Source organism: Lathamus discolor, chromosome 6, assembly GCF_037157495.1.
Source record: "Lathamus discolor isolate bLatDis1 chromosome 6, bLatDis1.hap1, whole genome shotgun sequence".
Classification (NCBI taxonomy): domain Eukaryota; kingdom Metazoa; phylum Chordata; class Aves; order Psittaciformes; family Psittacidae; genus Lathamus; species Lathamus discolor.
The window spans coordinates 91,846,152-91,859,111 of NC_088889.1; the positions used below are offsets into that span (position 1 = coordinate 91,846,152).

The 12,960-nt window shown below is 51.6% G+C and overlaps 1 protein-coding gene across 2 annotated transcripts; it reads right to left on the reverse strand.

The window, feature by feature from the left end:
• Nucleotides 1-1,179: 1,179 nt before the first annotated feature.
• SCNN1G (sodium channel epithelial 1 subunit gamma) lies at nt 1,180-12,809 on the reverse strand. 2 transcript variants are annotated; one of them, XM_065684967.1, is made up of 13 exons: nt 12,710-12,809; nt 12,200-12,521; nt 11,129-11,423; nt 10,528-10,655; nt 9,530-9,633; nt 8,911-9,074; nt 5,956-6,054; nt 4,654-4,771; nt 4,184-4,262; nt 4,048-4,105; nt 3,640-3,701; nt 3,367-3,442; nt 1,180-2,947 (listed from the first exon to the last, which is right to left on the reverse strand). In XM_065684967.1, exons 1-13 carry the CDS (start codon nt 12,738-12,740, stop codon nt 2,558-2,560), a joined length of 1,926 nt encoding a protein of 641 aa, XP_065541039.1. In that variant the 5' UTR covers nt 12,741-12,809; the 3' UTR covers nt 1,180-2,557. The 2 variants fall into 2 exon arrangements, with proteins under 2 accessions (XP_065541039.1, XP_065541038.1); XM_065684966.1 differs by having other exon boundaries at nt 10,528-10,721.
• Nucleotides 12,810-12,960: the final 151 nt, after the last annotated feature.

A 12,960-nucleotide genomic window follows, 5' to 3' on the forward strand; every position in this document is an offset into this window, starting at 1 on the left:
GGGGGTTGGAACTGGATCATCTTAAGGTCCTTTCCAACCTAAACTATTCTATGATTCTATTCTGTGAATAGTGCTGGGGAAGGAGCCTTGCTGTGCAGTGGCAGTAGTGAGCAGAGCTCCTGCAGCCTCTCTTGGTACTGTCTGTGATGTGCAACGTGAACAGAGCTGGTGCTGCACACAGAGGTAGAGGTGAGGACTGGACCTGTGCTATGTGAACAGAGCTGGTGCTGTGCACACAGAGGTGAGGGCTGGACCTGTGCTATGTGAACAGAGCTGGTGCTGTGCACACAGGCAGAGGTGAGGGCTGGACCTGTGCTATGTGAACAGAGCTGGTGCTGTGCACACAGGCAGAGGTGAGGGCTGGACCTGTGCTATGTGAACAGAGCTGGTGCTGTGCACACAGGCAGAGGTGAGGACTGGACCTGTGCTATGTGTCACTGCAGTGTTTTGCTTTGCTTTTTCCCAGGGAGGTTTTCCCCCTCTCGGTGTCCTTAGAGGCTGTGCTTTGTAGAGCTGGAGTCAAAGCTGGCCCCAGCAGCCCCTGGGAGCTGGCCCTTACCCAGGTGGGGCTGAGTCAAAGCAGCTTCTATAGAAAGATGCAAGAAACTGGTAAGGAAGGTGCTCACTGTAAGGTGTTAAGCAGCTCTGAAGGTTGCTGTTATTTCCACCTCTGCTGTAGCTAGGATGGCTCATGCTGGTTATGTGAAGGTGTGCATGTGTTTGCACAGGCTCTTCAGTCTTCCTCTAGGTCTGTCCTGCCATTCTTGCAAGTGGGGCAAGCCTGGTGTAATGAGGTTGGTTGGTATTTGACATTGCATTAGAGGTGGTAAGATGAGCAATGGTTTACTCCAAACACCTCATCTTCCTGCACTAGAGAAGGGGCTCTGGGGCAGAGCAAACCCACTTCTCTCTTCTCCTGGGGTCTCCAAAGGACTACCTGGAGAAGACCTGTCTGGGGACAGTGGTCTTGGTCACCTTGCTGGTGAATGCTGTGTTCCAAAGGGCATTTTCACTGTGCTCCCGAGCCAGGTCGAGCAGTGCGCTGCAGCACAGCCCCACCTCTGCAGACAGGCCTGGGGAACTGGCCAGGCTGCCTGGGGCAAGTCCTGTATCTCCTGGCTGTCTGTGGATAGACTTGTCTACCGCTGACTTTAAAACAGCAACAAAACAGCAAAACAATTATTCAAAAATAGATCTTTATTTTTTTTGCTTTATCAGCTATTTAAATAACTCAGTTAAAATATCTTTTATTGCACATCAAAGAACCTTTCTGGATTCTATATAAGCTTATACAGAGAGAGCAAAAGAGGCTTTCTTACACTCACACACGCGCACGCACACACGCGCTCTGAATCATTCTTGCTCTACAAACCCCTAAGCAGCCAACCCAGTGTAGGCTATGCTCATCCTCAACACCTATAGTGTGCTCTAGGCAGCGAAGAATCGGCTATGGCAGGAAGGAGCTGGGTGCAGGACTGGCAGCGAGTGGAAGGGTGCTGTGGCTGTGTACCGCAGGGGTCTCCCCGCAGCCATGTGGGTGAAGGCAGTGGGCTCTGGAAGTGGCCTGGCTCAGTGCACAGGAGGCAGAATGTGGGTGCTGATGCAGCACTGTGGAGGGGAGCAGGAGCAGGCCAGTGGATGATGTACCATGGGCAAAGGGATCCTCCAGCCTCTTCCTGCTGTGCGTGGAGCCCAGGGCAGCTCTGGGGCGGTCAAGTGGGTGTCAGTGCTGGGGTGTCTGTGCTGGGGCTCAGTAGGAAGAGCAGCAGCTCCTTCTGAGCCTGCTGGGAAATCACGTGTGGCTGAGGCTGCCCAACGAGCTCCTTTGAGACTGTAATGGCCAGCTTGGGTGATGTGGACCCAGAGTATGCAGTTCATTGCTGTGATCCAAATTAGATTTCATGCTCTTTCAGATGATTGTTTTGGGCTGACTTGGGTTCTCCTGCTCAAGCTGTGTAATGTCCTGCTCTACAAGGACATCTATGGCTTTCTTAACGTTTCATCTTGGAATAAAGAGCTCCTCAGGTCACCTCATCAAAATTCAACTTGAGAGCTTTCCTTTTATCCTTTTTGTGCTCTTACCAAACTGTCATGCCCCTTCCTGCAAATGTCATGCTGCATTCCTGAAAGCCCTGGGTTTTTCCCACAAGTCAAGCAACACAGCAGAGAGCAATTAGTGTTAATACTCAATATGGCACCAATCTTCTGCTGTGGAGCAATTCCTGCCCATACAAGGGGGTGTGTTCAGTTGGTTGCTAATGATAATAATGCCTCTGTCTGGCAAGACATCCCAGCTCAGTGCCACATCCTGCTCCAGCCATCTCCTGCAATGATTAACGTGAGAACTGATGTTGTTGAAGTTCCTAATGTCCCCGAGCCCTTGGCTTTTGTGTCTGAGCTTTGCTCAGAGAAGCTTTGACTGCAAGTTCAATCCCTGAATAAGGGTCTGACCCGAAAGGCCTTCAGTGCTCATTTGGGTATGTGCCTTTTGCCCCTGGACACGTGGGTCCAGCACCCACCTCTTCTTCCGGCACCTGGGTGGGTGGATAAATACGGGTCATTGCTGGCCAAGCTCTAGTGTGTCGGGCAGCTGCTCCGTGAAGGCAGTCTCTAGCCGCAAAGTGCTGTAGTTGGGGGGGGGAGTCCTGGGCAGGGGGCTCTGCTGGGGCAGCGGCAGGCGCAGGGCGGTGTTGAAGGTGGGCAGGTCCTCGTCAATGCAGACAGGGTTGTCGTGGCCCTGCCTCTCCAGGTCCCTGGCCTGCGGGGGCTTCCCCGGCCGCTCCCGTTGCCGGTTGTTCCACCACTTCTTTGCCTTTTGCCACTGGCGCCGCATCACGATGGAAAGCGAATCGATGAAGAAGACCTCGATGATCTCAATGACACACACGACCGAGCAGCTCATCCAAAGGCCCAGCTGGCCTCCAAAGTTGGAAAGAAGAATGACGAGCTGGAAGAGAAGAGAGCACAAGGTTATGGGTTCCTGTGGGCACCAGGTCCATGCCCGTGGCACCGTTACGGTGTGTGGTGAGTCTGTGCTGAGCTGGGGCACACTGAGCTTGCTGAGCACTACTGAACGTGGAGAGCCCTTCCTCTGCTGCCTGATTATCCTCTCCTGCTCTGCTCTGGCAGGAGCTCAGTGCTACACGTACCATGGGCAGCCCACAGCCCACCCCAGTGCAGGGCTTGGGACTGGACAGTTGGAAAAGCAGCCCCATATAAAAGTGCTGCAAAGGGTAGCACCTGGCACATCATCGAGGAAGTTTCCTGTCCCTGCTAGATGGGACAACTCCCCTGGCCAGAGGAAAGCTTCCAGCCTGCCTGAGGGAGGAAGAGCCACATCTCCCTGTGGGTGAGTAGGGAACTCACTGTGTTGGCAGGATTCTCCGAAATGAATCTTTCATTCAGGTCTTTGTAAAACACCATGAGGTTTGCGAGGTCCGTCCTGAGAGAAGCAAAAGGCAGGTTGAGGGTTTAGTAAAACAATAACATGAAACATACTGAAAAACTATGCAAATAACCAGTTGGACCAGTAGGGCTGGGCCGCTCTAAGGGAGCTTTTTCCCAATTGCCATCATTAGGGCTGCTGAGATTATATCTGAGCTTGAGGTGCAAGCTAGAAACACATACAGGGAAACTTACTTGTTCAGCTTCTTGTTGATTTTTTGCCCTTTGTCCCAAGAGAGAACTCGAAGCATCCAGTCCTGGGAAAAAGACAGAAAATACTGTTATAGCTGTGTGTGCTTGTGTAGAAACCCCCTGGTAAGGAAGCTCATGCTCAGCACCTCCTGGGACCAGTGTTGGGTGCCAGGACTGAATGTATGCGATGGGTCCCTGAGGGGATCTCCCAACCCACAAGCCAAACCTCGGTTTAATGGTGAACCCCTGGAGGGAAAGCCCTGACCTGGACACTACAGGCTGAGCTTCTGGGAGGAGCAGCACTGAAGTGCTGAGGAACACGCCAGGGGCCCCCAGCTTCCGCTGAAGCTCTGGGTTTGTAAAAGCCTTGCTGTGCCACGTGCTGTCACCACACTGTGATTAGGAACTCACCTCTGACACAGTGGATGGCCACTGGGCGATGCTGGTGGTAAGCGCCCACTCCTTGAAGCTGGGGAGAGAGGCAGGCTGTCAGCTGGGAGCTCGGTTCTCACCAGGCATTTTAGCTCTGGTCATGGGCAGGACTTACCTGCAGGCATCTTTGCAGATTTGCTGGCAGCCCAGCTGCTCCTTCACGAACTTCTCGTGCAGCTTGTAGTAGCAGTACACTGCAAGAAGGGAGCAGGACGTGTGGATGAGAAGCCAGAAAGAAAAGCTACCTGTGCTGGAGTGGAGCTTCTGGGATGGAGGTGGCCTTTGTGGCCATCACCTCTATGGTGAGAATAAAAAGATTTACCCTGTAACTATTGCAAAATACCCTGCGAAGTAGTTGTCACTTGCTACAGGCATGAACAATCACCTCACCAGGTCAAGTGTGGTGTGCATAAATGATAAGCAATTAGGACAACTGTCAGGAACAAGTCAATCTAAACAAGAGCAACAGTCTCAGGCTCTGGTACAGGGTCTGAAGTGGGCTGAGGAGGTGCTGGGTGCAGGCAGGGCTGGGCTGTGGTGCTACGGCTGGCAGCTGAGGCATGCATGGTGTGTTTGAATACTTACTCCAGTTGGGGTTCTTCTTGTAGTTGCAGTACTCTGCCCCAGCGGGTAAGGGCTGAGCATACTGGGCACAGCCACATGAGTCCACCATCGCCTTCTGAAAGCAGGAGTGCAGGCAAATCTGGGGGAGATAAACCAAGGGCTGCTGTGCCTCTGCAGTGCCAAGGCCCAGGCTGTGTCCACCTAAAAACATCTGCTGTTTATGCCAGTAGTGGTAAAGTGGGAGCCCCACTTCCCTGGGCCTTAAGGCTCTGTTGCTAGCGAATACAAATACAGGCAGAAAGTGCTGTGGAGGGTGTAGGTTCTAGTGCAAGAAATGAGTATGCTCCTCTCTGAGGGGGGCTCTGAGAGTGCCCCCACTTGCCCTACAGCCACCAAGAACTTTGGTTGTTGCAGCTGCTCTTTGCACAGCCAAGGAGGTTTTCTGGCTGCTGTGGCATGTGGTCCATGAATCAACAACTAGGTGTGGGAAGTGACTCACTGGTGAAAACGTTCACAGCTTTGACCAAATTGTGCTGGTGCCTATTTGGAGACCTGAAGTTTTAAGGATTATTGGGCAGCAGAGTCAGTGTTTTGAGCTAAAACTCTTAATGAGTTGGAACAAGCAGGAACTAAGCTTCTCTTTTTGAAATCCCAGTCAAGCCTTTTGGTCCCAGTCCCAGCCCTCCTGAGCACTGAGTTTCAGTGAAGTAGTTATGAAAACCTGAGATAATGTCTGTGTGATGCTAACTGGCAATACATCACAGCAGCTTTCAGGTATAATACCCCGTAAACCAAACCCCATTCTAGGTACAGGCTTTGCAGCAGGCAGCAGCTGATATAATTACAATTCTTCAAGTGGAGAGTGCTACAACAACTGACACCCTTCAGGAGTACCCAATTACAGAAACCATGCAAAATTAGTGGAAACTTACTCTGCAAACAAACATCCTGCTATCTGGATACTGATTAGATGGTATCTCTTACTCTTGAGAGTCCTAAAGGTCACAATTTCTGGCTTCAAGGGTTACTAAGCTGCAACATTTACTTGGCCAATATTTTCCAGTCTCACATTGCTTGAAAATTGCCTAATGAGCTCATGTTCTTTCTTTATCTAGCAGGGTGCCTAAGGGAACTTCAAACATCAACCACTTGGGAATAAAACTTGGATTCTAAAAAGTGCTGTGGTATTTTACATCAGTGGTTAAAGGCAGTGACCCCACGCCTGCACTGCTCACAGTCTCAGATCCTGAACTCCAGAGTATCAGAAAGCTTTTTATGAAGGTAGCTTTCAAGCAATTGATAAAACAAATGCAACAGATTTACCTGGAGTGAGTAGCTCTTGTTGTAGAGATTTTCTACTGGAATGTCGGCCCCGGTCTCCGTGCAGTCACTGTAGGGTTTGCTCAGCTTGCGAGACCGAGTCTGAGAACCAGGAAAGAACAAACCTTGGTTATGGAGTTCAGTGAAACCACAGGACTTAGTGGCTATTCATCACAATTCTGAAACCAAGTGATGGGGCAGGTCTGAGCAGCACCTTTAGCTTTTGCCATCTCAAATGATTTGTCAATCACTTGTCAGAATAAGGGGTTGTTTTGTTTGTAATTTCCATTTCCCAAACCAGAGCTCTGGCTGAGTTATCTGCTCCCTTCACTGAACACCTCTGCAGGAATGCTGAGGTGCCATAATCGCAGCAGTGAGGATCTTTTAAAGCAGAGTTATTCATATGTATGTTTTCTGTCATTGCTAAGCCTAGAGGCATAGTTTATCCTGATGTGTTTGTGTTTTGAGGGAAGGGGGCTGTTGGTTGGGTTTTGTTTTCTTTCCTGTGAAAACCCACCTTCCCAGGCTGCTGCTGCCCTGGCTGCTCCTATTCCATGGCTAAAAGAACACTTTAGGCTCTACGAGTGCTCAACAGCACCTCTCCAAAACGTCTCTAAATCAAATGTTTGCATCACCTCCAGGACTTTTTCCAGGTACTGCTTTGACCCTTCCTCTCTGATAAATGCCAACACCTTTTCCTGTTCTGCAATCTCTGCCCAGACAGAGGGCTCTGAAATGCCAAGTGCCTGCGAGGTCTGATGAAACCAGGCTGGGAGCCCTCAAACTCACAAGAGCTGATTTAGGCTGCACCATTGCTTCCTGCAGCCTGCCTCACCTCAGCTTGGAACCCTTCTTATCTTCCTGCGGTAATTATTCACTTCATAACAAAGAAAGTGGCCTGAAACCACGAGAAATGACACCCATTTAAGGATCCATTCACCTGTCTTTCTCTACAGAGTTTAAAATTAGGGGCTGAACCTAAAAAAGATCAGTTCAGTAGGAACCTGAGAAAAGCCTGCTTACCTTCAGGCACTGACTATGGATCTGCAGGTTACTGAGGTCAAACCTGATGGCTAATTACCACTTCTGTCTGCAGCAATAGGTGCAGCTCTGAAGGAGGGGACATGCATGGTACAAGTCAGATCCTTCAGAAGGGTACTCACATCTCTTTGGAGGGGACACAGAAGCATGTGGTTTCAATATTAGGGATGGATTACTTCTGAAAACTGAATGAAACCAGCTTTTAATATGCTTTTAACTTCCACAGACAACCTAGTGCCAGCAACCTGCCTCAGTCTGCTGCAGTATCTTCCACCAGATGATAGATCCTTTGTATAGAACTTTTCTGTTGTAGCTTATACTCCTGTAAGAACTCACTTATTCATTCAGGTACTGAAATCATTTGCAAACTAAATATTTAACTAAAGCACTGAAACTCCCACCAAGCAATGCCTTGCTTGCATTCCAAACATCTTGGAATATTTTTGGAGGAGGTGGGGGGTTAAATCCCAGTACACAGCAGAAATACAGGAGCGATAACCCGGACATTGACATTTGCATTTGGGAAACATGGATTGCCACGTTCAAGCCTGTAGTGAGCAGCACTGTGTGTGGGACATGTTGCTGTGTCCTCCTTTGTGTACCCGGAATGTGGGTACAAGGACTGATCCAGCACCTTAGTGGGGCAGCCCTGTCCTGACAATCATGACTCCCTCTTGGATGGCTCTCTGGAGTAATTACAGCTATTTGTTTTGAGTCCAGAAGCTGTGTCCAGCTTCTCTCTTGGCTGTTATATTAGGATGCAATTGCATCACTTCCTCATGCCAAATCTTTTAAACACAGCCACTGAGATACGTCCACTTTTGGTTTTTATTCTATATGCAACAGTTCAAAGGTACCGTGCCAGGAAAATGTTGCATTAAATATTGAGGCTCTGCCTGCAGTGACCATCTCCTGTACAGTGTAAGAGTGACAAAGGAAACAGCCTTGTGAGACTTTGCCTCCTTTACACCATCCTGGCTCCAGTACCTCCTAGTCACTTTATTTCACAGGTAGCGTTTATCCTGCTGCTCAGACCAAGGGGTTGCTGCCCGGTTTTCCAGACAGCTGCGAGATAGTGAACTATTTGCAAACTTTAAAACCATCAGCCCTGTTCTCAATGTCTTTTCTCATGCAGGGACCAGCTCGACCTGGCACACCCAGCCGGGACAGATAAGGGCTGGCTGAAGCATCAGGGAAGAGAAGGCAGAACTAAATTGCTCACTTAATGGCCATCCAGATGAAAGGGGAAGGTCTGGATGGCCAGATGGCTCTGCTTTCACTTCTCTGCCATGGAAAGCAGCCCCTTGGGTCAAATGCCCTGTCTGCACTACACCAATAGGGGAAATTCGGAGCTGCAGCTCTCCCTGCCCTCACCAGAATGCTTCACTAAGCTGGCAAAGGCAGAGTCACTGCCCACGAGGTGCTTTTACAGCTGGGATAGCAAGAAGCCCACAGAATAGCTACAGGGGTTGTACTGCAGACCTGACCCTAAGGCAGGTTACCCACAGCTCCAACTCTTTCCCTTCCTCCCCAGAGCCTGCGTGGGATGCGAACTCGGCTGCTGATTGCCAAAGCGAAACGAGGCACTTAACACATTTCTGTGGTTGTGGATTTTGCTGTGAAAACAAAACAAAAAATTCCCCTGGAAAGGCAAGGGGTAGGAGAGGAGGAGAACAAACAAAATCCCCGTGGCTGGTTGGCTTAGAGAGACCTGATTTTCCAACAGCCTCTAGGCAAAGGGAAAACTTTGTTCTGAAAAGTGCTATCACAGGATTTTCCTCGGGGCACTTCAGCTGCTCAAGTGTGAGGTGTTAGAGCCTTCCAGCTGCTGGCCATGTTCAAACATCATCAGTTGGTTCATATTTACACCTGTCTGAAGGGAAAGGGGCAAAAGGACATGGGACTGCTGTCACTCACAAAGTGCATCCCGATGGAGGTGGCCGCTGCGGTCTCAATTTCTGTGCCGATGTCTTCAATGAAGGGATATTCATTCTGGTCATGGACGATGATCTTGGCTCCTGTGGATGTCACCAGGAAGGGGTTGTAGTCTGCTTCATCTATATACAGAACAACCTGCAGTCCTGAAGAACAGAGGCAAGGCAGGAGCAGAGTTACACCAGAAGCCAGAGCCACTTTTCTGAGCAGGGAGAGCAACACAGTTTGTTTAATGTTATCTGGCCTTAAGTAGAACTGTAACAGCCAAGCAGAGCTTTTACAATGCTTGACTGAGACCCTTGCAGCAAGCACCATCCCTCTGTGGCCCCAAGGCCAGTGAACAAGCTGTGTCTCTGTAGGTGGCTGAAACTTACTTTAAAAAGTTATATAACCGGGAAGCCGTAATTCCCGATGGAAAACATTAGTGATGCAATGATATTATCTTTGTATTCTCTGGCAATGGTTTGCACTAGTTCAAACAAGCATTTCCCCAATCTGCTTGCACATCTAGAGCCAACACATCAATCACTCTCCAGTGGGATCCAGTTCACTGAACCACTGTTATCTAACAGCAGTTCTCAGCCTCCGGTCAGTCTCTTACCGTACTCGCTGCCGCCTGTGGAGGTGCTCAGCACTGTCCCGTTTTCTCCGCTGTTGAAGGTGTAGCAGTTCCCATGCAGGGGGTGATGGAAGCGAGTGAAGTGCCTGCAAGAAATCATGCGTTGTCACATTGCCCTCAGCAGTTTTCACTGTCTGCGGGAGCAAATCAGCAGATCTGGGCTCTGCTTTGGCAGAGAAGTGGCAGGACAGGATGTTTCCCTTTTTTTGTTGGTGGTGATTTATTTTGCTGAAGAGTGTGGGTCCTTTTCCTAGTACCTTGAAACTACATGGCAGTATGATCTGGTTTAATAGCACCAGGAACTGAAACGTTCAGGAGGTTGTTGTGTGGGAGTGGGGGCTGAGAGGGTGGAGAAGTGGATTTACAGCACTAGGAGGAAGGCGGTGGTGGAAGGGACACAGTCCTCTCTCATTCAGTAGCCAAGGGTCTAAAGGAACATGGATCTTGGCTTTCAGAAGAGCCGCTGCACAGGCAAGCTGAGCACACACCTGCCTGATTCAAACACATTCATGTCTGTCCTCTGAGCATCCCGTCCCACTCGAGTAAATGTCTTCATTCCAAGAAAAGACGTTTTGCCTTTGTGCAATTACAGACACATGAAGAATGCCCTCAGCAGTGAGCGTTACAGGGCAGCTTGCTCCTGGCAATGGGAAAACCACTGAAACCAGGTACAAGTGTAGTCTGTGCCCCATAACTGTACAGGGAAACTGCCCCCGCCAGCACACACAAACAGCACTGCCACCAACATAAACAGGGAGATTTGATTTTGCCAAACCCCACAGGTTTATATGAAATGCGGACAGCAGAACATAAGGATAAATGAAATTAAAGAGCATAATTAAAGCTGATGAAGACACGAATGTTGGCTTTCATTTGGAAATGGCTCCTGCTGGGATTCAGCGAACACCAAATATTCAGTTCCTACATACTACGTACTTGGAAATAAGCCGTTAAGCTGGAGGGATGTTCTGTGCACTGACCTTTTGTCACAAGATAGGCCATCAAAGAAACATGTCAGTAGAAGGTCATCAGCAGAATAACTCAATTTTTCTTTAGTCTCCAGGGGAATTTGTGCCATGATGTTCATGTAATGCAGCTTGTACCATTCCTGGATGGCATTAACACCAGAACTGAATGTATACAGTGCACACTCACTGCTGTTGTTTGCATCGCACTGATAATTACAAAGGGGAAAAAGCATTTCAGGTGAAATGAAATCAAGTGTTCCACAAGTTACAGGTGACCCCCAGCAATGCACACATGGAGTCAGAGTGGCACCAAGGGGACAAAGGGGCAGCAAAGACCTTTCATTCAGGGCTAAGTGATAGGATCAAATGTTTCAGGCCCCGAGGAAAGGTCCCGGGAAGCACTAAGTCTATTTGGGCAGACATCAGGAAGGTTCTCTTCCAGGGAGCTGGAGCTGAATCTGCAGGCAGCCACGGAGGCCTGGGCAGAAGAGCAGCTGGAGGGTTACTCACTATAAAGCCACCTAAGGAAGCAATAAAACTGGCCGAGGGACACCAACCCAAAACACCCCTTTGCTGCCCCACAGGGAACTGGCTGGCCAAGAGTGACACTCACCAGCTGAAAGCCGATGATATCATTTGAATCCCCAGAGTTCACGATGGATGAATCCTTGTGAAAGACACTGCCCTCTATTTTCCTCTTCTGGCCACTGTGAAAGTCAGTTGCTGTCTTAGAGAAGTCCTCGAACTTCAGCAGAGGGATCTGCTGGAAGAAGTCGCTCCCTGAGCTGTTCCACTCATCCACCGACCGGCGCACCTTGGACTTGCCCTCCGAAAATCCGTAGAAAGTCTCCAAAGCCTTTTTTGTCTCTTTGTCCAGCTCAGATAAATAGTCTTTCATGGCACTGTACCTGCATTGGAGACAACATGGTAAGAAGCGACATCCCGTATCACCTCACCCACTGCACTACACATCCCATCACGGGGGACAAGACTCTTGTGCCACAGACTCACATTGATCCCTCACCACCCCATTGATCCACATCAGAGCAGGCACAGCACTGAGAAGGACCACAAAAAACAAGGCAGAGAGTAAGCTACAGTGAGAGCCCTCACAGCCTCCCAAGCTCCCTGGAGGCTGTCTTAGCAAGCCTGAGGAGGCAAAGCATGTGGGAACAAGCCTTCTGCCTTTGTGCCAAGAGGCACCGGGGAGCTGGGTCACCCACAGGGCCAGGCAGGGCAGCTGGGAGCAAAAAAGAATTGATGTAAAGTGCAATATGGCAGAAGAAAAAGTACTGCTGATGGATAATGTCAAAGCATCCTATGGGGTAAGGAAGAGGCAACATAAGAGTGACAGACATTCCTTTTCCATTATTCAGGAGATGCCGTTGTTTGTAATCCTGAAACTTGGGTCCTGGAGAGATGGGGATTTGAAAAGAACCACGGAGCTGAGCAGAGACTGTCTGGAGCTGAGACTAAATCGACAGAGTCCAGCTGAGCAGGCAGGGTGTGAGTGTAACCCACACGTGCGGGCAGAGCATCGGCACAGAGGCGGATGTGGTACTCAAAGCGCCACAGAGGGGAACCCGGCAGCCACGACTGCGGAGCGCAGCGCAGAGGAGGTTTGGCCGTGGGCTGAGAGGATGCCCAGCGGCGGGGCTCACCCTCCCCGGCACCCCGAGCTTACTTGTAGGGGTTGATGTTGCAGATGGTGACGGCGGGGAAGGGTAGCTTCTGGAACTGGACGGTGACGGACACCGAGGCGCTGTAGTAGTTCATGAGGAGCTCCGCGCACTGCCAGAGGATGAGCCCCACTGCGCTGAGGGTGAGCAGGATCCAGAGGAAGCGGCGCAGGCGGCCGCGGGACACCACGATGCGGCGGCAGCCGTGCGTGTTGGTGTTGAGGCAGTACCACCGCATCAGCTCGCTCAGCGTCGGCGCCTGCGGGCCCCGCACCGGCAGCGTCCGCTTGATCCGCGCCGTGATCTTCTTCCCGGGGGCCATGGCAGCTGCGGGACACGGACCGGGCCGCTGAGCGCGGCGGGGGCGACGGGACCCCCGCCCCGCCGGCACCGCCCCCGCGCTGGCAGCGCCCCGCCCCGCTGTGAGCCGGCCCCGAGGCCCCGCGCCCCCCGAGGAAACCCCGTCCCGTCCCGTCCCGTCCCGTCCCGTCCCGTCCCGTCCCGCCCCGCCTCACCTCGGCCGCCCTCGGGGCCCGGCGGGGCCATGCTGCGCTCCCGGCCCCGGCGCCACTGCCGATGGGACGGCGGCCGCCCGCCGCGGCACCTACCCCGCCACGGCCCCGCCCCGCCCCGCCCCGGCCCGGCCCGCCCCGCCCCGCCGCGGCCCCCGCCGCCCCGCTCCGCGGCCGCGCAGCGCCGCCACACGGCGGGGGCCGGGGGCGCGGCGGGCGGCGGCGGAGGGCGGGGCCCGGCGGGGCGGGACCGG